A 24318-nucleotide genomic window follows, 5' to 3' on the forward strand; every position below is an offset into this window, starting at 1 on the left:
CCATTGTTAATGGGGGACTGCCATCAAATCACAAGTTCAGTTTTGACTTCCAGCACCCAAACAAGAGGTAACAACTTCAAAATGTAGCTGCTCCGACAGTAGATAAAAGAAATAAAGAGAAACTGCAAAAAAATAAATAAATAAAATTCTCGACCAATTCCAAGGGAACAGGCTCCATTTGAGAATACTACTCAATGTTGAGGAATATGAATATATATGTTAATTTGAAGCTTTTTTTGGAGCAGGATGAGCAATTCTTTTAGGCTGCAATGGCTGTTGTGCATTGAAATTGCAAAATAAATAAATAAACCTGTTGTTGGTAAAAGCCGTGGCAGAAGGAAGATGTTGTAGATTTGGGGAAGCAAGTTTTATTCACCCCAAATCCAAGATAAACAATGGATTGAACGAGGTCTTTCTTGCCTAAGTGGGAAACAAGGCCGGTTCTATCCTTAGGCAAACTGAGGTGGCCAGCTCAGGCAGGAGACGCCAAATCTTCTCTTGGCTCTTCCCTCCCTGCTGTTCTCGCCCTCTTGAGCTGAAGCCCAGGCAGTATTGCTTGCTTGCTGCTGGTCTGAGTTGGCAATAGTGCCGTTGGGGAAGTCTAAAGTGAGCAAGCAGCCAGCTGAGTCCACACCATTCCATCAGGCACCACCCAGGCAATGTATGCAGGAATTACCCTGGGGGCTGCATTGCAGCACTTGAACAGGCAGTGAGCAGCTGCCAGAGTGGTGAGCAGGAATTAGATATTGGATAGAGCTGTGTGGTCCACCCAGCCTATCCTGCACCCATGTGCTATCCTACTGCCCACAAGTATGCTGCTTGTGGCAGCCGATTCAGCTGCCGGTCCAATCCCCTTCTATATATGGAATGGTGGTGGTGGCAGCTTGTTCCTTTCAGCTAGCAGAATGAGCAGAATGAGCCTTGCTGTTGCCAGGACGTCTAGATAGGCCCCTCCTCTCAACTCTATGCATGGTTCATATTGATGTCAAAAGTCAGAAATACTGGATTGCATTCCTTTTGGCTCCCAGTACGTTTCCGAGCACAATTCAAAGTGTTGGTGCTGACCTTTAAAGCCCAAAACGGCCTTGGCCCAGTATACCTGAAGGAGCGTCTCCATCCCCATCATTCTGCCCAGACACTGAGGTTCAGTGCCGAGGGCCTTCTGGTGGTTCCCTCGCTGCGAGAAACCAAGTTACAGGGAACCAGGCAGAGGGCCTTCTCAGTAGTGGCGTCCGCCCTGTGGAACACCCTCCCACCAGATGTCAAAGAGAAAAACAACTACCAGACTTTTAGAAGACATCTGAAGGCAGCCCTGTTTAGGGAGGCTTTTAATGTTTAACAGACTATTGTATTTTAATATTTTGTTGGAAGCCGCCCAGAGTGGCTGGGCAACCCCAGCCAGATGGGTGGGGTATAAATAATAAATTATTATTATTATTATTACTATATGTAAGAGTTAAGCTTGGGTGGAGAAACTCCCTCGGAATTGAGGCCAAGGAGATTTGACCCCAACCACCATGAACAGGCAAGAAAAAAATAAAGAAAAGACTGCTGTTGTAGTCAAGGGGAACTGATAAAGGAGAAGCACGGTCCACTTTAAGTTTGTTGTGCCTGGGGTACGGAGGAAGCTGTCAAACTGAGCTAAGAACTAATGTGAGACTGAGCCTTGAACACTGAGTTTCTAAGTTCCCCTACCATTCTGTATTAACAAACATTTTTAATTTAATATTGAATTGTCTTCAGCCTCTCCCACTCCAAAATATTTTTTTTTGGAATTTCTTGGATCTATCAAAAAAAGTGGTGGCCCAAGCAAAAATGCTGCGTATGTATAACTCTAGTTCAGACAAAGAATAATATGGAAAAATCTGATCAATTGGGTGACTTGGTATGCTTTTTCTAATATGGCAGTTAATTTGAATTGATGAAAGTGTGCTTTTTGTTACATCTAAATATTATTGTTGTCAGGGCTTTTTTCCAGGGGCAACTCACTGGAACTCAGTTCCGGCACCTCTCAGGTGGGCGCCATTGCCATTCCAAGAGAATGGTGAGTTCTGGCACACCTTTTTCTAGAAAAAATTATTATTAATTATGAAATTGGTTAGTTGCTTGATCTTGCCCAGGGCAACCCAAAGCATCTTAAAATAGTGATCTAAGTGACAATTATGCTTCAGACACATAGATAAGGTGATACACAACAAGTGTGTGAAATGTGTATGTCTGCAGAAATAAATATATCAAAAACAACAAAAAGGATATTTGTGCTTCTGAGTAAATATTGGAAAATAATACTATTTCCCCCAATTAAAGGAGTCAAGTGTGATGGAAAAGAAGCAGAGATTATTGCGACACATATTGTACCATGTGATCCGTAAACATGTACACCAAATACCACAGGCATCAAACATGTTTACAAGTCTGGAATTGGATTACATTAAAGATGCAAAGGATCTATATGCAAAAAAACAGAAAGAAAAACTAAACAAAAAAAATGTGCCATGAGACATCGAATGTATTTTTTATTAGAATCCTTGCTGGCATAGTAATTACATAAATTGGCAAACAAATGCCTGCCTACAAAATGTTTACTAATATCCAGGGTGTGTTCTAACATGTTGGTTAACTGGTGCAAGTTGAATAGGAGGCAAGCTAACGTCAACTGAAGTTAATTACACACTAGCAAGTCCTGGAAGACATGGCTGTGGCCTGGATTTCAAACAATGCGTTTTGGAGAAATACTTTTCTATGGAGGGGTGTCTGAAATCTGTTAACACTTTTAGCGTGTGTTCATATTTTTGGCACGCACGAGACAGAACTGCAAATATATCCAAATCAAACGCACGGCTAGGGATTCTCGAGGCATTTGGTTTTTGTAAATTCTGATATGAACTGACCTGATACATACCTCCCAGATTGATGGGCAGATCAAAACGTAAATGATAAGCCAGAATTAGAACTCCTGCAAATTTGCAACGCGGTACTTCGTCGTAACGTTTAAAAAGGCGTATTTTGTGTTTAGGAATGTTAAACATGCAATGCAATTTTTCAGAGGTCAATCTTAAAAAAAAATGCAGATCAATGTAGAAATGTACCAGAATGGCCTTGGAGATTAACAGATTCAAAAGCGCCATGGGCCGGAAGTAGACTGATCCCAGGAATTGGTCTGAAGACACCAAATTGCTGAGATGAAGTCTGGGCTTGGTCAACGCCTGGATGGGAGACTGCTTGGGAACAATATACATGCTGCTTTGGGTTTCATAATGCAAGAAAGGTGGGATATAAATATTATTCAATGGAACAATCTGTCCATGAGTACGCATGGGTAGATGGCATCTCAGTATCACAGAATTAATTGTCTTTAGGGTTGTACCTCATCTCCCTTGCACGCTTGGCAAGAAGAGTAGGTTGGTGAGCTCCTAGCCATAATGGAGAGACACAATTCTTGTCCCCCTCTGAGCCTATGCCCTTGATTGGCTTTTGAACTGTGGTCCTTGAGCACAGGAATCAGTTTTGAAATATTTATTCCCCCCCCAACCCATCCTGAGTATCAAGACCTTTTAAGATTGCCCTGCTTTCTGGTGAGGGAAATGCAACTTTGGAATGAGCTGAAAAACACACTTTTAATCTCAAACTTCTTTATTGCCTAATCATGTAACAAAAACAAACTAAAAGGAGAGGTGGGGGAAAGCTGCTCACACGGTTTCTTCTGAGGTGAAACATCACAGGCCAGGTTTCAGTCTCGAACAGAACTTTCTTCTACTGGTAGAACATCTGAGAAAAACCTCAAGCAGTTAAACTACAGACATTTAATATATTGTACCTTGGCCAATAGCTGCCTCCAGGGTATTGGTGGAAGTGACAGGAAAGAAGTCACATTTTAAATCTAGGGCAAATCTAAGATAACATTAAAAAAAGTGTAAAAAAAATTAAATCTGGACAGTCTCTAACCTTTTCCCCAGCACAGCTAAGTGAAAACAAATGCTACTCCTCATTTCCTGCAGGGCCAGGGCAAGCCAAAATCAAATTACTTGAAATATATTTTTATAGAGTATTTTCCCCATCCCCTACAGTACAAATGACTAATTCAGCTCTTCCTGTTGGGTTGGAATGGGCTCTGGAAACTGGCAGACAAATTCAAATAGAGTTGGAAAGAGGAAAGGAAAATAAAAAAGGGGGCTTTTGCTGACTCTTGATTCATTCACTGAATCCGTCTGCTCGGTCGAGCATCAATTTGTGGAGCCCTGAGATTCCTAGAACGAAAAAGGATGCAAACCTTAGAGTTTCAGGGGAATAATTGGCCAGTACTTGGGTTGCTTTTTATCACAGTTCCTATCAAAGTTGAGTTGCATGGTGGTCTCCATAGCTTGGATTTTGCTGGCACCCAAGCCATAGAGTTTCTTCATTTCAGCCCCTCTCCTCTCGCCGGGCTTCTCAGCTGGGGGCTGTGCCGATCGGCCTGTCGATAGGTGAAGGTCGTGGTCTGCTTCGACATACATGTCCTGGTGTTCTGCTTCAAGCTCCTGCTGTTTTCCTGCACAAAGCACAAGACAGCTCCTTAGGCTGCTCCTCAGTTATGCCAGACAGGTTTAAAATCACACATGGGCCACATACGTGGACCTGAAGACATACACAGTGATGCAGGACAGAATTTTTTTCCAGTGCTTAGTTTTTCCATGGAATTTTCCCGCCCCCCCCCACTTCCTAAGTTCATTAGTAACAATGAATACATGCCAAATATTAGGCAAGCTTGTCGGTTTTTGAGTGTTTCGCTTTTGTCTGCTAAATACAAGTAAAATAAATGTGCTAAATTAGATCACTTTACAGGACACCAGATAATCTGCACAGCAATAGATAGATTCAGGTAGGTAGCCATGTTGGTCTTACGCAGTCAAAATAAAGAAAAAAATGTCCAGTAGCACCTTAGAGACCAATTAAGTTTGTTCTGGGTATAAGCTTTCGTGTGCATGCACACTTCTTCAGATACATGCACACAAAAGCTTATACCCAGAACAAACTTAGTTGGTATCTAAGGTGCTACTGGACAATGTTTTTAGCAATAAATAGCTGGAGGCTAGGATACCCGAGGGACTGTCTTCTCCCAGGCCAGCACGCCTGCTTCCTAAGATCTGCTGGGGAGGTTGTGGCCCAATGGTGGCCCAAACAAGAGCTGGCTAGGATGCAGGAGGAAGCTTCCTCTGCGGTTGCATCTAGTCTGTTGGAATTTGGCCTCAACTCTCTCTGCTTTATGTCGCCTGGGGAAGACTATTGTTGTTCTCGTCATCATGGCAGCATTTGATCATCACAACCAGCCTTATTAAGGCAGGCATTTGACCTGCCACGGTGAAAATTCTTCTGTAGCTGCCCTTCATGGGTGCATCAGATAACAGAAATCTCTTGCCATTCTTATCTTCTTGAGCATTTCATTGGCTTCAATGCTTTAGAAACTGCCACCTTGAGCACTGCAAAGTAGTTTAAAATTAAAGTTAAGGAGGGGGAAGCTCTCACATGAAAGTATGCAGGGGATGAGGACTATAACAAAGGGAATCAAAAGTGGACTGGGGGGGGAGATAACATTTATTCCTGTTGCAAACCCTTAAAAAAAGAATAAGAGTGTTAACAAATCATTAGAGCAGATGTTGCACTGGAAAGATCAGACACGTCATACACGACAGAAGTTAAATTAAACTTGGTTCTCCCTCCCACCCGCCCCCAGTAAAATGGGACCACCAGGCCTAAATTGTTTTGCAGCTGTGGCGATGAAATGATAGAACAGGACGGTGTAACTTTAGCCAAACCTCTGCTGGTGAAAACGGCTGACATTCTCCAGGGTAAGAGAAAGGACAAGCCTCAGCCTGCCACACATACCCGAGCTAAGCTTGTCTTGTGAAACCCAGCTGTTGGCATTGTCAAGGCACCTGCCAAATTGACACCCTCCTGAATGCTCACACATGTCCCCCCCCATTAAACACTACCCAAGGTGGTAGCAGCAGAGTGATAAAGTATTAAACGAGAATTGCCAGTCTTCAAGCTGATGCACTCAATCCTTCACTGCCTGAGCGAGTTTAATTTCTTGTTAAGACTGCTAAATATTCAGCCTTGTGCACCCATGGAAATCGATGGTGGCCCAAATTTATCTGCAGATTAAAACAGTAAATAATTTGGATCCACAAATCAGTCTTATTCTACGAAGCCAGTTGAAGGCTGATTTCAAAAAGGATGGCATTTTTACTTCTATTATAATAACAAGGGATGTCACGCTGGAAAAGGGAGAAACTCTACCTAATTGTACAACTGAAAGATCTTTCTGACATAGCTTTAAAAGAATCAGCATATACACATTTTATAAGCCTGTATTTTAAGTTTATATGTATATCACTTAAAGGTTGCACACTGATCTATTTTACTGTGGGGTGGGTTTTTTTTTGCAAAAATGTGCGTCTTTGCAGGAAACAGCCAGATGTGTAGAACTTCTTAAGCAACAGCTGTGTGCACCAAAAGCCACACTGGAAACAGCCCATCTTTGTTCTTGGTTACCATCTCCAACAGTGAACAGGAAAGATTGTTATCTTGCATGAGAAACGGGCTGATTTTATTTATTTTATTTTGAACATTTCTACCCTGCTGTTCAGCCCAGAAGCTCTCCAACTGGCTAACAATAGATATTAAAACTACAATTAAAACAATGGAATGGAAAAAACCAAACAAACAGTCAGAGAAGTTTCGAAAACATTTTAGTGACTGCTTCGTCAATACACAAATCCAACACTTGCCTTTGTGTTTCTAACTGCTTTTAATGATATTACACATAAATCACATTGTGATAGTGGTTAAAAGGTGTTTAATAAAATAATAATAGTAATGATGTTCGCTGTTATCTATTTCATCTTTGAAAAACAGATGTATAATAACAGCATGTATAAAAACAATTGCATAAATAAAAATAATTTTCAAATCCAATACAGCTACTGACTCGGATAAAAATCTTTATCACAGTCATAGAGAGAGAGATAAGGCTCCATTTAGAGGGTCACTGTGCAATCCACATTAACAAACACCAGAACTCATCCAGATTTCACTCATCAGTGAAATCATCTGCAGATTGTATACCAAAATGAAGTGTTTTGCAAAACCTGCTTTAAAACATCTGCAATATATTTTAAGGCTAGGGGAAGTGGAAAAAACTATTTCTGTGTGTAGCAGCTCACTGACAATCTGTCTGTTTCACAAGACAAATTATACCTCACCCATGGACAATAGATATTTAAACAGTACAATCTGGAACTTCAATTTCTGGATTCCTTTCTTTGCTGGGAAGCAACGCTCACAGACAGAAAGTCTTGCCTCACCTCTAAATACTGCCATAATTTTCTCTGTATCTCCCCAGTATTGGCACAAACAAGCACAATTGTTTCTGGTGGTGGAAAAGCAGTTGAAGAGCATTTAGATTTTCACCTCCTCCCCATTTGCTTTTATTACTGTGTCACAGCTTTTAACACAAGTTTCCCCAAACCAGAAAATAATTCTCTGCCTAATAGCCCCCAGTATAATGTGCTTAAATAAATTTTGGATGGCTGAACACTGTTTTGTGCCAGGACAAAGTTTCCCGTCTAGACAGCACTGAGGTAAAAATGTATAGTATCTGTATTGTAGTAAAGTCCTGAGCTTTCAACTGTCAATGAATGACATGGCTTTTCTATATACAGTGGTACCTCGGGTTAAGAACTTAATTCGTTCTGGAGGTCCGTTCTTATCCTGAAACTGTTCTTAACCTGAGGTACCACTTTAGCTAATGGGGCCTCCCGCTACTGCCATGCCGCCGCCGCGCAATTTCTGTTCTCATCCTGAGGTAAAGTTCTTAACCTGAGGTACTATTTCTGGGTTAGTAGAGTCTGTAACCTGAAGCGTCTGTAACCTGAAGCATCTGTAACCTGAGGTACCACTGTGCTGCTTTTAGATATATTGATTATCTCTATCTTAAAATGTTTTACCAGTGTTTGCAAGCTGACTTGGACTAGATGATTGTCAGACGTCCTTCAAACTCTACAATTCTATGATTCTATGAACAGCAGTTAAGGGACTTTTGGACTAGAGAATTTCTCCCGATGTTTATTTTTTTTGTCATTGCAGAAAATGTTTAAAATAAACTCTGAGACAGGCTATATTTCTAATCCACAGATACGAAACAGCCATTTGAACTATGTAGCGACATAAAAAACAACCTTACAGATTTTTGAACACCATTGTTTATACAATGACTTCATTGTGGGCCAGTATTTCAAATTAAACAAACTGAAGTTCTGCCAATGCACACAAAATGAACCAACAAATTGGATGGCAGCATTCATTTCTACCTAGAGCATTATTTACACCACGCTTATGGAAGATCGCTGGCAACACAGGAATTAGAGCGAAGGATAACTCCGAAGCATGCAATTTTTATTCGTTTCCCGAATGCCAAAACACATTGCAGTAAAGTGCATGACTTTAAAGAGCCCCATCCTCATCTAGTTACAATTAGGAAGTGATTTTGTTTCCAGAAAGCATTATATGCACAAGGCACGTACAAGATCGGGTTTGGTGGGGTTACAAGAGAGGAATGTAGAGACCTGCCTTATACTCACACCATTATTCCATCATTGCTGGCTGGTTGTGGGTATCCAGGGTTTCAGACAGGGGAGATTCCCAGTCTTGCCTGGGGATTGAACCAAGTCCTTTTTGCTTTCAAAACATCTGCTCTACCACTGAGCTATAGCTCTGCCCTGTATATTTCTAATATTCTCTGTGTGCAAATCTGTACCACTTGAGAAGCACTTTTTGTTGCTAGGTCCTACTTTTGTCCTTCCACCATCATAGAATCATAGAATTGCACAGCTGGAAGGGATCCTGTAGATCATCTCGTCCAATGCCTGCAATGCAGGAATATGTAGATGTTCCATATGGGGATGGAACCTACAACCTTGGCATTATCGGCACCATGAGGTTTATTATTATTATTATTATTTGTTCAGGACGCACCCATCTAATCAGGGATAGCAAACCTTTCAAACCTCAGGTGTTTTGCTGAACTACAACTCCCACTGTCTCTTATCATTGGCCATGATGGGAGCTGATCTACCTAACTCCTCCATAAGAAAATGCTAACAGTGAATGGACACTAAATCATACTGCCAGCATGAGGATTTAATGATCTGTTAAATAGATGAGCTGTCCAGGATGGCAACAATACTGCAGTAGAAGCCAACTGCTATGAGTAAGATAAAACTACCATAAGGATTACAAACGCAGGCAACTTGCCATTCATAGACGTGTCATTTCCTTTCCTTATAGATAAGGATGCATTTACACACAAATGGCCAAAATAACCATCAGTTTGGCATTACAACACACTGTTCTTCCCAGGCAATTTTTTTTCCAAACTAAAGGGGAAATGTCAAAATGCAAAACAGAAATGTGTTGTGCTTATAGAGCCTGCTGATGGGCAGACAGAGAGTTTTACTGGACCAACAAGCAAGGAGGAATTTCTAACAGTGGGCTACCTAACCTGCAAAAGAGGGAAGAGGTGTATGAGGAAATCCAATATGGCAGAAACCATATTTTCCAAGTCAAGTACATTCAATGCAAACTACGGTATGCCTTTTAAGCTGAGTGACTCCTAGAGGAAAACACACAATTGAAACCGCTGTAAGGAAAGTTGCTGTCAATAAGACATCATCATAATGGCTGTTTCAATACAGGCAGAGTGGGAGAGGAATTGGCAATAACTGTGCATTGATCTGCAAAATTGTTATTTCTTTGCAACATTGTAGGGTCTTTGGAAAGAGTAATCAACTAATGGCCTTTTAAAGATCCTTGGATTAAAAAAACACACCTATGGAATCAAATCAAAATGTTTTCTTTTTAAAAACACACCGTATTTTCTTCTTTATAAATACATATGGGTTAATGTCTATGCACCTAGAATGACACTTGGAATTTAAAGTTGCATTGGATGGGGGAGAGAAATCAAGTCTCACTAGAAGGTGTACATTTGACAAGAACTTCAGAGCAAGTGTGAGTTTGCCAGGATCGTTCTCATCTACCCAAATAAGGCGTGTCAATTAAAAGTAGTAATTAAAATGTAGTCCTGGACAAAATAAGCTAGCTTGCTTGGCAGCATTGGGAGCAATGGTTTGTAAAACCAATGAAGGCTTGGGTTCTGGTGCAATACAGCCAGGGCACCTTTTAAAATTGGAATGCAAAAAGATTAGCAACCATACAGAAGTGTAAATAAAGAAAATAATTGAACATCACCATTGAAATACTCATTCCAATGTGATATAGATTAAAAAAAAACCTTTTTATGTAGTTGCCTGTTTAAGCAAAATGTGTCCAAAATGGTTTTATACCAATTAGATGGAGTTGGTGGCTGATTGTTTCTATGATGAAACAGTACCATAGCCTTCCTCTATCTGGTGTCCTCCAGATATTATTGGACTCCAACTCCTCTTAATCCCAGCCAGAATGACCAGTTGCTCAGGGATGATGGGAGTTGTAGTCCAGAAATAGCTGGAGGACACCAGGTGTCAGACAGCTGCAGTACAGATTCTGGCAGAGGTTACTGAACACACAATCACTTCCAAAGTACGTCATTTAAGATAGTGCAAGAGCAGAGTTTTTGAGTATAGTACTAGGAATTTCATATCATTTTGACAGTTCTATCAGGGGACAGATAACAGCGGAACTGGGCTTTTGAAAAGGCTCTCTCAAGTGTTACATTAATAATTTTTTTGCAATATTATCCCACAATCAGATTCATTCATCATCAAATATACTTCCCCCCAAATCCCATTCCAATTTGTGTTTGAAATGTAATTTCCTCTTATTCATTGACAGAATCAAATAATATCATTTACTTACTAATTCTCTTGGCAAAGGGGGCAGTATGAGCTTTTCCGCAAAGGTTTTCCCATGTTTACTCTGGAATTTCTGGGTCCTTGTAACATCTCTAATTTGAAGATAGTGAAACCAAATTGGCCCACTGCCTGCCATTTCTTAAAATGGCGAAGTATTGTGTTTCAAAAGATCTGTAATTTTAAATAGCTGAAACTGATACTAAGCAGGAAATCCCCCAGCAGTAAATCAGTATGATGGAATACTGATGTCAGTCAGCCTAACTCTTCTCTTATCAAACCATTGTGAACTGACAAGCGGCATCTTCTTGTTCACGTTTTAATCTAAGATCAGCCAGTCAAATGTTGCTGCGAATCTTGAAGCAAAGGGCTCTTTTCTGGTGCTTTCTGCCAACAGGTTGGGGCTGTGAAAATCCCAAGTATGAAGATTAACTGACCTGTGTAATTAGGTGGAAATAGGCAAAGTTCTGTGGACCTCAGAAACCTTCCTTGTTCAGAAGGTGCTTGTAAGAATGTACCTACCAATGGATGTCATTGCTGAGAACAGAGAACAATGGGTGGAAATCCAACTAGTCCTGCTGAGAACAGAACCAGTGAAATTAATGAACATTACTAACTTAGGTTTGTTCACTTCAATGGGTCCACTTTGCTTAGGGCTAGCATTAGATACAACCCAGTGTTAGCCAAGTATCAGCTTGGCAACCTAGACCTCATTCATCCAGATACAGGTGGAAGCACCTTAACCATGTCAAGGGCCACAATTAATTCCACTTAACTTTGCCTGCCCCAGCCTACCACCCATCAGTTCCAATGAGTGACCCCAGTTCTAGCATTTGAGAAAGAAATTATCTCTGTGCACTTTTCTCACTGCAAGCCAATCCAATCCAAATAACTTTATTGTACTAGCCATTGGCCATGACAAATCTGAATCAAAAATAAATACAAGCAAAAGGGGTGTCACATCCTAAATAATGGTCTCTATTTAGATCTCTGCGTCTCCCTTACAGTTCACTGCTATCTTGTCCAGGGTCTTCTTTCTGATCTTTATGGCTGCCAAAGCAAAAAGGGTGACTTTATGAGTTCACTGAAGCATTTAGGACCTTCTCTGTCGGGGAGAGACATCTTTCCTGCATGGACGGTCAGGTGAGAAATCGCCTCCTGGGTTCAATGTATAGTGGGCAATATACTAAACAGTGCAAGATGTCTTCCATCTGCAGTTGCCCACATATACAAAGTCTGTCTTCGTACAGTACCATCTAGGACGTCGGAGGGCACAGCTTGAAAACACAGCTCAGTAAAAAGCAAATCTAAGTGAGGCTGGCCGGAGATTCAACAGGTAACTGGCACTAAAATGGACCACTTTTAGAAGTGGGAACCAAGGACAACATTTAGAGGATTTGATTGCACTACTGCAAGCTTGATTATATAAACTCACACACCTCCCCAGGCCAATACATTCCCCCCCACAAATGAAAAATTTCAAAAAAATTAGCTTTTCCTTGGACAGTCAAGGGGTTGTTCCCGATTAGAAAGCATATTAGAGAATAGGACCTGGGAGACAAGGGTTCAAGTCCCAATTCTGCCATGAAGCTCACAGGGTGACGGTAGGCCACTCATTCATTGCCTCCCAGCCTATCCTACCTCACAGGGTTGTTGTGGGGATTAAACATAAGCCACTTTGAGCTCCTTGGAGGAAAGGTGGGATAGAAATGGAAATAATAATAATTAATAATGATGATGATGTTCCTGCTTGCCTCCATAAGGGCCAGAGAAGCATTATTTGTCTTATGCTATGCCACTGGGAATTGTCTTCTTCTTTCCAGAAGAGACGGTAAGCACACATTCAATTTACTTCAATAAATCACAGATGCCACTATGAAATCTGTAACATCTGTGGTCCGGTACATTCCAGCTATTCCCTAATAATAATAATAATAATAATAATAATAATAATAATAATAATAATAATGCAGGATCAGACATTCACAGTTGCTTTTAGAAAGGATCAAGACTACAGCAATAAGATTACAGGTAGACCAGCTGACTCTGCACTGTCTCTCCTCCCCCCGCAAGGCTCCAATCTGTCTCCGTCGACAGCTCTGATACCAGACGAAGCCAGTAGCTGCATTTAATGGAGGATTAAACTCAGCACATCTTGGTGTGTTTTTACTCACATCCTTTGCACAGAGTCTATTAGAATAATGCATTATCCTATTCTACTAGGATAATGCATCGATATACTGAAATAAAAATGATTGAAACCCAGAAACTATTTGGCCAATAATCATATTTCCCTGCGTTTTAAGAGCAATCATTGAATTAATAAAGTATCAGTACAGTTGTAAACACAATTAGGAACGAAGAAGCTGATTTCAAGTAACTTGATTTCAGCAGAATGTAATCCGTAAGTAAAGGTGACGGGTGGGTGTCACTTCAACATAAAACGAGACAATTGTTTTAGAAAGTATCTTTCCAGCCTTTCAAAAACATAAAACACATATGCACACAATGAAAGAAAGAGTATTCTTGTGAAGCTAGGTTTAACAAAGCAGAACTGGGGGGGGGGAATATAATGGCCTACTATATTCTGTATTTCCCCAGTAAAAGATTCTAAGTGTTAAACACACTATGTGATTGTTAACTACTACTTCTTTAAATACAAACATGCTCCCGCCAGGAATAGTACCTCCAGCTGTCTAGCAGTTGTCTGAGTAACTATTGGTGCATAGACAAAGGATAACGCAAGTTCCACCGATCAGGATAAAGCTGGTCTCAGGAAGTAATAAAATAAAATAAAATAAAATAGTTTCCATGCTTCTTGGCAACCTAGCCGGTCACCTTGCCCATCAGTTTTGCAAAGGGGGTTATAATTGAAGCACACAAGTTTGTGCAGTGAAATCCTATGTCCCCCTCCTGTCCCTCCTTTCTAGTCGTCCTTCATATTGTTTTTCTTGCCATCAGATCACTCTTAACTGATAAGCTGTGCGAAGCTTCATATGGGTTTCATTTCTTTCTTTCTTTTTTAATCTACACATTAATTAAAAGCCCTCAGGTTAAATCAATGGCATCCGCCACTCAACATGGGTGCATAGCCATTTACTCACACAGTAAATGTGTGACATGGAAGAGGAGGAATCTGGCCACAGGGATGCCTGGATACTGTCCTACTGTCCTCAATTCTTTGTTTTGCTTCATCTTAGGAAGCAAGTCTGAAGACGGAGCTACAATCTCATTTTGCCATTAGGAGGTCTTAAGCAAAACACTCTCTCCAGAGCTGGCCATAATATCAGGTGAAGCGAGATGTCTGCCTCCAGAAGCTGATTTTGGGTGTCACAAAAGGGCAGCCAAATGCTAATTATTTAATCTGTTTACTTGTGAATTATATGGTTAAGGCCACTGAAGGGGAGAAGCACTTCTGGGATTTTCAGCTTTAGCTGCCTCAATAATTTGACCAGCCTTGGGTACGATGCACCCTGACACACAAACATAGAACACATGCACTATGTGTTGAATTGAGTTAATATTTATATCCCGGTCAACCAACAACAAACGATGAGGTCAAAGCCGCTTGCAATAATCACAGTAGCATTAAAGAAAGCAACAAATGTTGCAATCGCTATAATATGAAACACATTTAGCATATAAAGCAAACAAAACAATAAAAAATTCATCAAAACAATTAATGCAATTCAACGAAGACGTAGAAGCTCGTAGTATGGCCAGGATGCTACCTGGTTTGGGTTAGGAGGAGATTCTGGGAGGGCAATTTTCAAGATTGCAAGTTTGAAGAGTGTTCTGTATGAAGGATTTTTGACATGAAAAGCCGACCCAGCCGACACTCTGCAATATTAATAGGAGAGTATTGCATAAGGCTGTGTTGCATGGCTCTGCAAGCTATACCTGCCTCTGCATACCTGCAAAAATAATGGACCGTTTTTATTTTTTAAAAAACTAGTCAGTAAATAATAAATCATAAGAAATAAAATATGAAAGGAAGAACAGCATGAACCCTCCTCTCTTTACTGCTGTTTTGTGTTTGGCCGTGGAAACTCCAGTGCTATGATAAAAGTCTGGATATCTCCACTGGTATCTATGGAGAGTTTTCATAGAGTTCTTATAGAATGACAGAATCGTAGATTTGGAAGGGACCACGAGGGTCATCTAGTCCAACCCCCTGCAATGCAGGCATCTTTTTTGGCCAAGGTGGGGCTCAAGCCCACAACCCTGAAGTTCAGAGTCTCACAGGCACAGAAAAATCAAGGGTCATAGTCAACTGTGTTCTACTTGGAGGAGACACACTGAAATTAAAGAACCCATGTTAGTCAGGTCCGTTGATCTAATCCCTTCCAAAGCTGGTGTTACACGTGAGAGAGAGAGAAATGGTGCTTTTCTAAAGTAACAAGGGCCCGCAGGCTATGAGATTCACCACCTCGATATACAGTATTGGGATTGTCTCCAGTGTTGGTCATACCCAGCGTAGACCCATTGTAATTAATGGGCAAAGGTCCATCAAGGAGAACAGATAAGATAGAGAACCATCTTATCTGGGCCCCTCCTGGCCACTACTGTCCTATGACTCAGAAGATTAGCCCCCCCCCCGACCCATTTCCCAGCCTCACAAATGGCAAAATAGGGCCAGGGTGTTTTCACCAGCCAGAGGTGGAACAAACCAGGGCTGCTTTGGAGCTGTCCAAGGTCCTGGCCTTGTCTGCTCTCTGATTGGACTTGACTTGGCCTGGCCATTTCCTGCTTCCTCTGCAACCCTCAAGCTCCTGAATCGCCTGCAAAGACCCACAGCAAAGCCTGGAATCATAGAAATGGAGAGTTGGAAGGGACCCCAAGGTTCATCTAGTCCAACCCTGTGCAATACAGGAATCTTTTGCCCAAAATGAGGGGGGGGGAAATTATTGAGTTGTTCTTGTTTTTATTTTAATTATGTATTTCATGTTTTTATATTGTGATTTTATCCTGCGAACTGCCCTGAGACCTGTGTGTATAGGGCGGTATACAAATTTAATAAACAACAACAACATGGGGCTCAAACCCATGACTCTGTGATTAAGAGTCTCATGCTCTACCGACTGAGATGGTCCAGTAACAGTTGGGCACGTAACAGATGTTCGGTTTCAAGAGCCAACTGTGACCTCCCATACATATTCAGGTAACACTATCATTGGACCAATGACATTAGAGCAATATTTTACTGAAATGCATTATTTTTGTGATCACTACACTATCCAAGAATCACACTTTATAACTATGGAGATTGAAAGGCTGCCCCTTTCAAGTTTGATTGACTGCAAGAACATCAGCTGAAATGTTATACTTGAAGGATCTTTCTATAAAAACAAACAAATAAGGGAATTGGTCAGAGTTTCTGAAATCTCCCTGGGAAAAACAAAGGACGAGAGTTCCCACCAAGTAGCACAACTGTTTCAACCTATACAATATAATTATGTCACAGCATTTTACAATGGCAACATGAGCCTTCCAGCTGTGGAGCTATCCAGCTGCAGCATGAAGAGCAAATTATTCTAAGTGACATTTTTATCACTAAGCGGACAGTTTTGCTGATGCTTTGTCCAAGTATTGCTAATGTGCTTTCACATGTCTGACTGATTTACTGGTCCCCAGCCATATTTCATCATAAAGTCTCCCCAAGCGACAAGTTTCAATTCAGTCTCTCCCCCCCCCCTTCATCCAGGTGTGCTTGGACGTACAGCCAGTCTTTAAATAACAGACAGGTTGACAAGAATGAATGAGGTGTCACACAAAAATCCAAAACAGGATCTGGAGTGAATAAAAGAAATATTAGCCTACAATGCCCACTGGAGCCTGTCAACTGAAAAAAAATATGTAACCATTACAAGCATGTCTTCTTTTACTACAGAAAGGCCTCTCAAAGACAATGAACACATTTCATTTTTTCTTCAGATAGAAGCCATGACAGAGAGACACACTAGACATGACAAATGTCTGCCCCATTTACAGGGATGGCTTAGGAGAGGGGTTTTGTTCTTTGCACAAAACGGAGTGCACAAGGGAGCAAAGCTCACCCACAGCTTTGTTCACTTAGTATAGGAGGGAGCCATGCCCTCCAGATGTTCCTCCGACTGCCATCAGCTTCAGTCAGCATGAGCCTTGGTCAGAGATGTTGGGAACTGCAGTCTGGCAATACCTTGAGGGCACCAAGTTGGCTGCCCTGGAGTAGTTAAAAGGTGACCTTCCATGACATCACAGAAACCCAAGACATTCATTGAATTACCAGCACCACAATATAATAATAATAATAATAATAATAATAATAATAATAATAATAATTTATTATTTATACCCTGCCCATCTGGCTGGGTTTCCCCAGCCACTCTGGGCGGCTTCCAACAGAAGAATGAAATAAAATAATCTATTAAACACCCTTTAGTCCTGTATTTAGGGCAATACAGAAGACTCTCCAACAGAACCGAGTGTTTCAGAAAAGAGTTTCTCTTCACACTAGTCTCTTACTAGTGCACAGACATTGGAATGACTCCAGCCTAAAAACAGAAAGCCTTGGTTAGCCTTTCTATGGGTTGTGACAGGTCTTTGCCCTGATGTCCTCCCTCCTCTCCCCCAAGACCATGGACTGCTCCATCTTAGCTGCTCTGTAGCCTCCCGAAATTGCCTCCAATAGTAGAGGTGATGATGGCGTGTCAGAGCAGAAGCCCAATATTGAAAGTGCAATTATCTGCCTGGCACAGTGACACCTCCCATCCTTAAGCTGTACCCTTGCAGAAGATGCCATACTTGTCATATGCTCTGGTTCAAAAATGTCATAACATGCTAGGTAAGGGGAGCAGAGGCTGCTCAGTTTGGCACCAGCAGCCATGGCAGAAGGACACCTTATCCTGACTTCTTTGCCGGACAGTAAGCTCCCCTGCTAACTGGAACACCTTGAGTCCGGAGAATGTTGAAACACACAGCCGTGGTGGTGGGAATGGAACACTTTTTCCTAAAACAAAGTCTGAAATGGCAGCCATTTCCCACACTGGTTTCTATCGAGGACATCCTGATGTCGAGTATCGAACAAAGTGATAAGCCACTCTTGATGCTATGGCTAGGAGCTGTCCTTATGTAGAAACAGCAATTTGTAAACTAGCCCTTAAACTTTTGGCTCAGCTACAAACTGACTGGACTACGGAAGAAACAGGCGTTTTCTCCTCTTTCAGTGTGTGTGGATTCTTCCTCTCCTGCTTCCCCATCAATCTCAATATGGAGCAAACATCCTCAGATGTCTGTGGCAAGGCAGCTCTGAATCATCTGGAACACATTTCCTAATAAACCTCAAACTACAACGTTTGACAGAATTAGATAAACATTGTAATATCCATTACCGGCACTATTTAATCCAATACAAAAACTCTGTTCAAACCTGAAGTTTAAGATTGGTTTCTAATTGTATTTAGCGACGCACTGCAGCATTCTAAAACAATTAGCTACATTCAGAAAGTACATTAAACTTGGCAAGGGACTGAAGGTAAAAGTTGAAGGGCAAGTTATGGTAGCGAGGAACGAATGTAACAGCTCTCTTTGGAGAAGTAAGCACACACTTGCAAAATAAATCTGATTTGGGGAAGATCAGGCAGCTTCCTGTCTCAAATACACCTTGCTCTTCTGCAAGGAAAGAGCCATTTTCATTGGAGAGGAAAGCAGCAATCACAGTGACATTTGTAACTGAATATACACATGGACAGATGTTGGACTATACCGGTATATGGCCCAAGGTCCAGTTCCCCACACAGCCATAACATACACCGGGTGACCTTGGGTGACTATTGTGAAATGAAATGAAAGGTAAAGGTAAAGGGGCTCCTGACCATCAGGTCCAGTCGTGTCCGACTCTGGGATTGCGGCGCTCATCTCGCTCTATAGGCCAAGGGAGCTGGCGTTTGTCTGCAGACAGCTTCCGGGTCATGTGGCCAGCATGACAAAGCTGCTTCTGACAAACCAGAGCAGCGCATGGAAGCACCATTTACCTTCCCACTGGAGCGGTCCCTATTTATCTACTTGCACTTTGATGTACTTTCGAACTGCTAGGTGGGCAGGAGCTGGGACCGAGCAACGGGAGCTCACCCCGTTGCAGGGATTCAAACCGCCAACCTTCTGATCAGCAAGCCCTAGATCCTGTGGTTTAACTCACAGCGCCACCTGGGTCCCGACTATTGTGAAAATAAAATAGAGGGGCACAAACAATGTGTGTTGTTTCAAGTTCATTAAAAGAAGGGTGAGATTAAAAAACTAGCAAATATGGGCCTTATTACTATAAAGTGGCAGATCATCACATATTACTGATGAATTCTACCTTCAAAACTGATTTAGCTCATAGCTGGCAAGATCTGATGTGGTTTAGTCACATGGGGTGGGCAGATCATGTGAGAAGTTTCAGTGAGAGCACGATTCAAATTTTAAACACTATTAAGAGTGGCATGGGACCTAGCCACTGGACAGGATCTGTTGCAGAAAGATTCAACAGGTTATCTTGTACAAAACGGCAGATAACTAAAAGTCTGTAATCAGCCTCTGTTTCACCCAGAGATTTTTGCATTTTTGTATGTTTGCTTTGCTGGTGTTGCTGTTCAGTTTTAAATTAATTATTTGTATTCTACGCCTTGTGACCAATTGTGACGGCTTATAGTGTTTACCAATAAAGATTTTATTCATTCATGCATTCATGCATCAGTTCTGCAGACAAGTTCCTATAAATACACAGCAAAGTTTATGCTAAGGGTACAAACCAGAAAAGCCATGCTTCCTAGATTCCATGTTACATCTTCTGCCCAAAGGACAGAGGGGATGACTTTTTAGTTCTAACTCAAACCTGCTGCCTGGTGCTGAGGATATTCTGGTGTAGAGTTAAATTAACTGCCTCTCTAATCAGTTAACATAAGCATTAGAAGTCAGAATTCACATTTTCTCTGTGTGTTTTTTTTTTTGAGTGAAATTCTACGTTCCATTTGCTCTGTGAATAAACTTAAGTTTTTGGTTAAAGTAAACTGGCATGTTAAAGTAATCTGGTCCTTCTTAGAACAGATTCTAATTTAAACTTGACTGGAATCCAGGATCTCGCTTTTGAAGACTGCTGTTGCCTCCCACTTGTCTCTCCTGGAATCTGAAATGTCACTGTAACATCCAAATGCTTAATTTCTGGATTATATATAGTAGACTTCCAGAATTTAGACTAATGCGGAAGCATATTTTGCTACACAATCAGGTCCCCTGGGTGGCATTGTGACAGCACCACCTAACAGTGGGGGCGTTAGATATACAACATTAGGGAAATCTAACATTAAAGGTAAAGGGACCCCTGACCATTAGGTCCAGTCGTGACCGACTCTGGGGTTGCGGCGCTCATCTTGCTTTACTGGCCGAGGGAGCCGGCGTACAGCTTCCAGGTCATGTGGCCAGCATGACAAAGCCGCTTCTGGCGAATCAGTGCAGCACACGGAAACGCCGTTTACCTTCCCACTTGGAGTGGTACCTATTTATCTACTTGCACTTTGATGTGCTTTCGACCTGCTAGGTTGGCAGGAGCTGGGACTGAGCAATGGGAGCTCATCCCGTTGCAGGGATTTGAACCTCCGACCTTCTGATCAGCAAGCTCTAGGCTCTGTGGTTTAACTCACAGCGCCACCTGCGTCCCCAAATCTAACATTAGGGAGATATTAAAGATTAACATTAAATATATATGTTAACATCAGTGCATGGATAGCTCAGTTGGTTAGAGCGTGGTGCTGATTACGCCAAGGTTGCAGGTTCGATCCCTGTACGGAGCAGCTGCCTATTCTGCATTGCATGGGGTTGGACTAGATGGCCCTCAGGGTCCCTTCCAACCCTACAATTCTATGATTAAAATATTTAACATTAAAATGTAGAATCTCTCTTGCTTACTCAAGTCTCAGACACATTTTTTCCAAAATAAATGTCTCTTCTGAATGAGATAAAAACATAAGGAAGTATTCTTCAACATCTTGTAAAAATGGTTAGGCCACCAGGTCTTGGGAAGGGGGGGGTGGTAAACAACAACAACAATGACAACAATTTATTTATACCCTCCCCATCTGATGATGCCTCTTTATTTCTTCTCCTTTTTCAAGGTATCTATCATTTCCAAGCTTTTGAGCTCTATTTTTAATAAAGGCAATACACGACTATAAAAGAAAAGGAAGCATAAAATGTCTCATGATGCGAAGCAACAAACGAGGAACAGGCAACTGATATCTACTCTACAATCTTAAATGTTTGGACCAAACAGAGTGCAGTTCGATCTTCCTCTCATAAAAACCAAACCACAGTAAAATCAGCAGCTGGGAGAAAGCTGGACTTTCCTGGGAAAAGAGAAAGCACAGGAAAGAGAAACAGGATTTCAAGGTTATGGGCCAAGAGTGGGGCCCTGACAAGAAATCTCAGAGGGAGGGAATGACTTTTCCTGAGAGGTGCTCCTGGCAGTAATATCGCTTGCTCCCCTCGCCCACAGCTGTTCTCACAGGCTCCCCTGAAGGAAGATGGAAGGGAAGAAAAATTACAGGAGGCCCTTAAGGCAGCTGCAGACACTAGCAGAGCAAATCCATAAAAAGGCCAAGCTTAGAAAAGACACCGATGGTGGGAAAGTACAGAATCCTGAGAATTGTCTACTGCTCTCTGCAAGAAGACATCAACACGAAGCTCCCCTCAGTCCCTAAATATAGCATCTGCCCCAACCACTTGCCAATCTGTTTAAATTACGTTTTTGCTTGTTTCAGAAATGACGCTTACATGTACCTCAGCTCTGCAAAGCATAGCCAGTGGAATGTGTTCGCTGTCTCTTACATTAATTTGGTAGCCTGAGCCCAACACAGTATTTGGGGCCATGCTCTTTCCTTACTTTAAAGAAAGAAAACATGGCGAATTTCCTGCCAAACTATCTCTTGCCATTAACGCCCCCCCCGGTGGTTGTTCATTGGCTTTGGTAGCAAAAAGTCATGTGCAAATTTTATTTATTTCTTTTTTAAAAGCAGATACCCACATTGGTAGAAGTTACGGGCAGAAATAATACTGAGGAGATCAAGAACAATTGCCATAGCGCTATGCACTGAAGAAAGGCAACACGTGATTTGCAAAAACGTTCTGGGTATCCCACTGTGTGTGATATGGTGAGGCAAGGCAAAGGCCAACTCGGGCGCAAGGCAAAGCCAGGTTCAGCCTGGACACAAGGCAGGACAAGGATCAGACTGGATATACTGCAGGGCTCACTTGTCCTGCAACCTACAGTTGCTCCAAAAAGGAACACAATGAGAAAAGCCCTTATGTAGCAGCAGCAGCAGCAGCAGCAGCAGCAGCAGCAGCAGCAGCAGCAGCAAGTGATGCCCAATTGTTCGCCCAACTCAGGGCTCAGCCTCCTTTAGTAATCTCCTACTGCAATGGGGCAGGGAGGCATCAGGTCTACTGTTCAACAAATAAGCAGCCTTCTATTATGTTTTTTATTTTAGTCTTGCTTGATTTAATATGCAGAAAAACAAAGTCAAAGAAAATTCTTAAGTTGAGCATGGATGTGTTGAAAGTTGAGGCCACCCATCATTAGAGAACTCTGCAAGCTTCTGCCAGTGTTTTATATTCTTTTCAGTTTTAAGAACTTCTTGGCAAATCTAAGAGGGCTATTTTGCTGTCTCGTGTTCTTTAGAACCAGCATTTCTGAAAAGCTTCACAACAGAATGCTGGATACATCTGACAGGTGCAATAACCCGGAAAAATGACTTCATGCTCTTCATAAACAGCCTCTGGGAAGTCATTTAAACACAACCACACAAAGTCTCCTGCAGGTTAGAATTACCAGTTCTGGAGGAACAATGAGAAAGAGTTGCCAATATAAAGCAATAATGTAAGCTATTAAATAATTTTGAATAGGGGGGTGGGAGGGAGAATCAGCGGATGTAAAGTCTTATACCGCAATGCTATGTACATTGTCTACTTTGAAATCCCACTGAATCCTACAGGGGATTACTCCCAGGTATGTGTGTGCAAAACTGCAGCCTTATTTCCTTACTGAAAAACAACAACAACAAGCAAATGGATGTGGTCTGCTGGGAAGGAATCATTTTGTAGCTTTCTAGCAGTTGTTTCCACACTTTGCCCTGCGGTATATGACTCTCTACAGTGCAATGATGTAAATAACTTGGTATATTGTAAAAGCTCAGCTAAGCACAGTTAGCACAGCTAGTTTGGGGGCCATCTAGGAGCCTAGCACATGATGTGAATTACAAAGGGTTGGAGAGCACTTGAGAAGAATTCAAAGAAAGAAAAGAAAAGCTGTTTGAAGAGAGGGAGAGAGTAAAAAAGAGTGGGTTTGGTGGAGGGGGGGGGGGAAGAGACACAACACATCCTTATTGGAGTGCTAAATCAGGCACAGGGTTTCAGGAGTTGCCAGTTTAAAAAATGCTTCACTGTCAAAGTTGGGAGTCGAGGCAGCGCACAGAACTGAGGCTTCAGTGTATAGAAGCCCACAGGCTGTCAGAATCTGAAGAGGTTCCTGGGGTGAGGGCAGAAAGCAGGAAGGAAGGAATGAAAAATATTTTAAGGCCAATTATTGTTCTTTTTTCTTTACTCTTGACTCCAAAGAATATGAAGTTGTGGTGTTTTTTTATTTTTTAAAAAAGATTATATTCAGTCTTGACCACACTTCTCAACCGCTTGGGATTTTCCAGAACATTCCATGGACACAGACAGCTAATCGTGTATTAAGTCATAACACATCACTAGTAATGGGCAAACCCACCACTCTACCAATCAGAATTAACTCTGGGAATTAATCTGGAAGATAGCCCCCCCCCCCAACTGTCTCCTGAAAACTCCAGACGAGGTCCACAACTCTGGATTTGGTCTAGAGGTCTTGCTGCAGGGTGATGATGTCAAGGTCCACAGGCCTCAGTACCTGTCACAGCACCTCAAAGTTTTCTGGACTGCCCTCACTTTTCACCCACTACTAGTAAAGTGGGCAATGAGCAGTGGTAAGTTGCACAAAGGGTGTGTGTGTAGATTTTAGGGATGCAAAAAGAACCAGAGTCATCCCAGCATTTGCCCTCATTGGGATTACAGAAAGCTCCACCCTGCTACAGGCTTCAACTTCAACTTTTGAACTAAGCACAGTTCCCTGTTACGTCCAAACTTAGGAGCTGCAGTTAGCTAACAAACTATGATTTCAAACCATGGCATGATCACCACCACCTAACTGCACTTAGGACTACAATTTCTGAGTTCTAATGCTATGGGGAACTGTGCTTAGTTCAGAAGCAGAAGTGCATTCTTTTAAGAGGAGACCATGGTTGGCTGAACCAGGGCAGTGTCAGTGTGCTACTAAAAATCAATGAATGCAGAGTGAAGAGGCTAGAGACTGTGGATTGAGACTGAGAAAAAATAGGCTGAG

The 24318-nt window shown here is 41.8% G+C and overlaps 1 protein-coding gene across 1 annotated transcript in view; it reads right to left on the reverse strand.

Annotated features, from left to right (window-relative positions):
- Positions 1-3615: 3615 nt before the first annotated feature.
- GEMIN8 (gem nuclear organelle associated protein 8) overlaps positions 3616-24318 on the reverse strand; it is a 35500-nt gene continuing 14797 nt past the window's right edge. Inside the window, exon 4 of the mRNA XM_035115701.2 lies at positions 3616-4528. Within this exon, the coding sequence (XP_034971592.1) occupies positions 4272-4528 (257 nt within the window). The 3' untranslated portion in view covers positions 3616-4271. The remainder of the gene's footprint in view (positions 4529-24318) is intronic.

This window comes from Zootoca vivipara, chromosome 4 (assembly GCF_963506605.1).
Source record: "Zootoca vivipara chromosome 4, rZooViv1.1, whole genome shotgun sequence".
Taxonomy (NCBI): domain Eukaryota; kingdom Metazoa; phylum Chordata; class Lepidosauria; order Squamata; family Lacertidae; genus Zootoca; species Zootoca vivipara.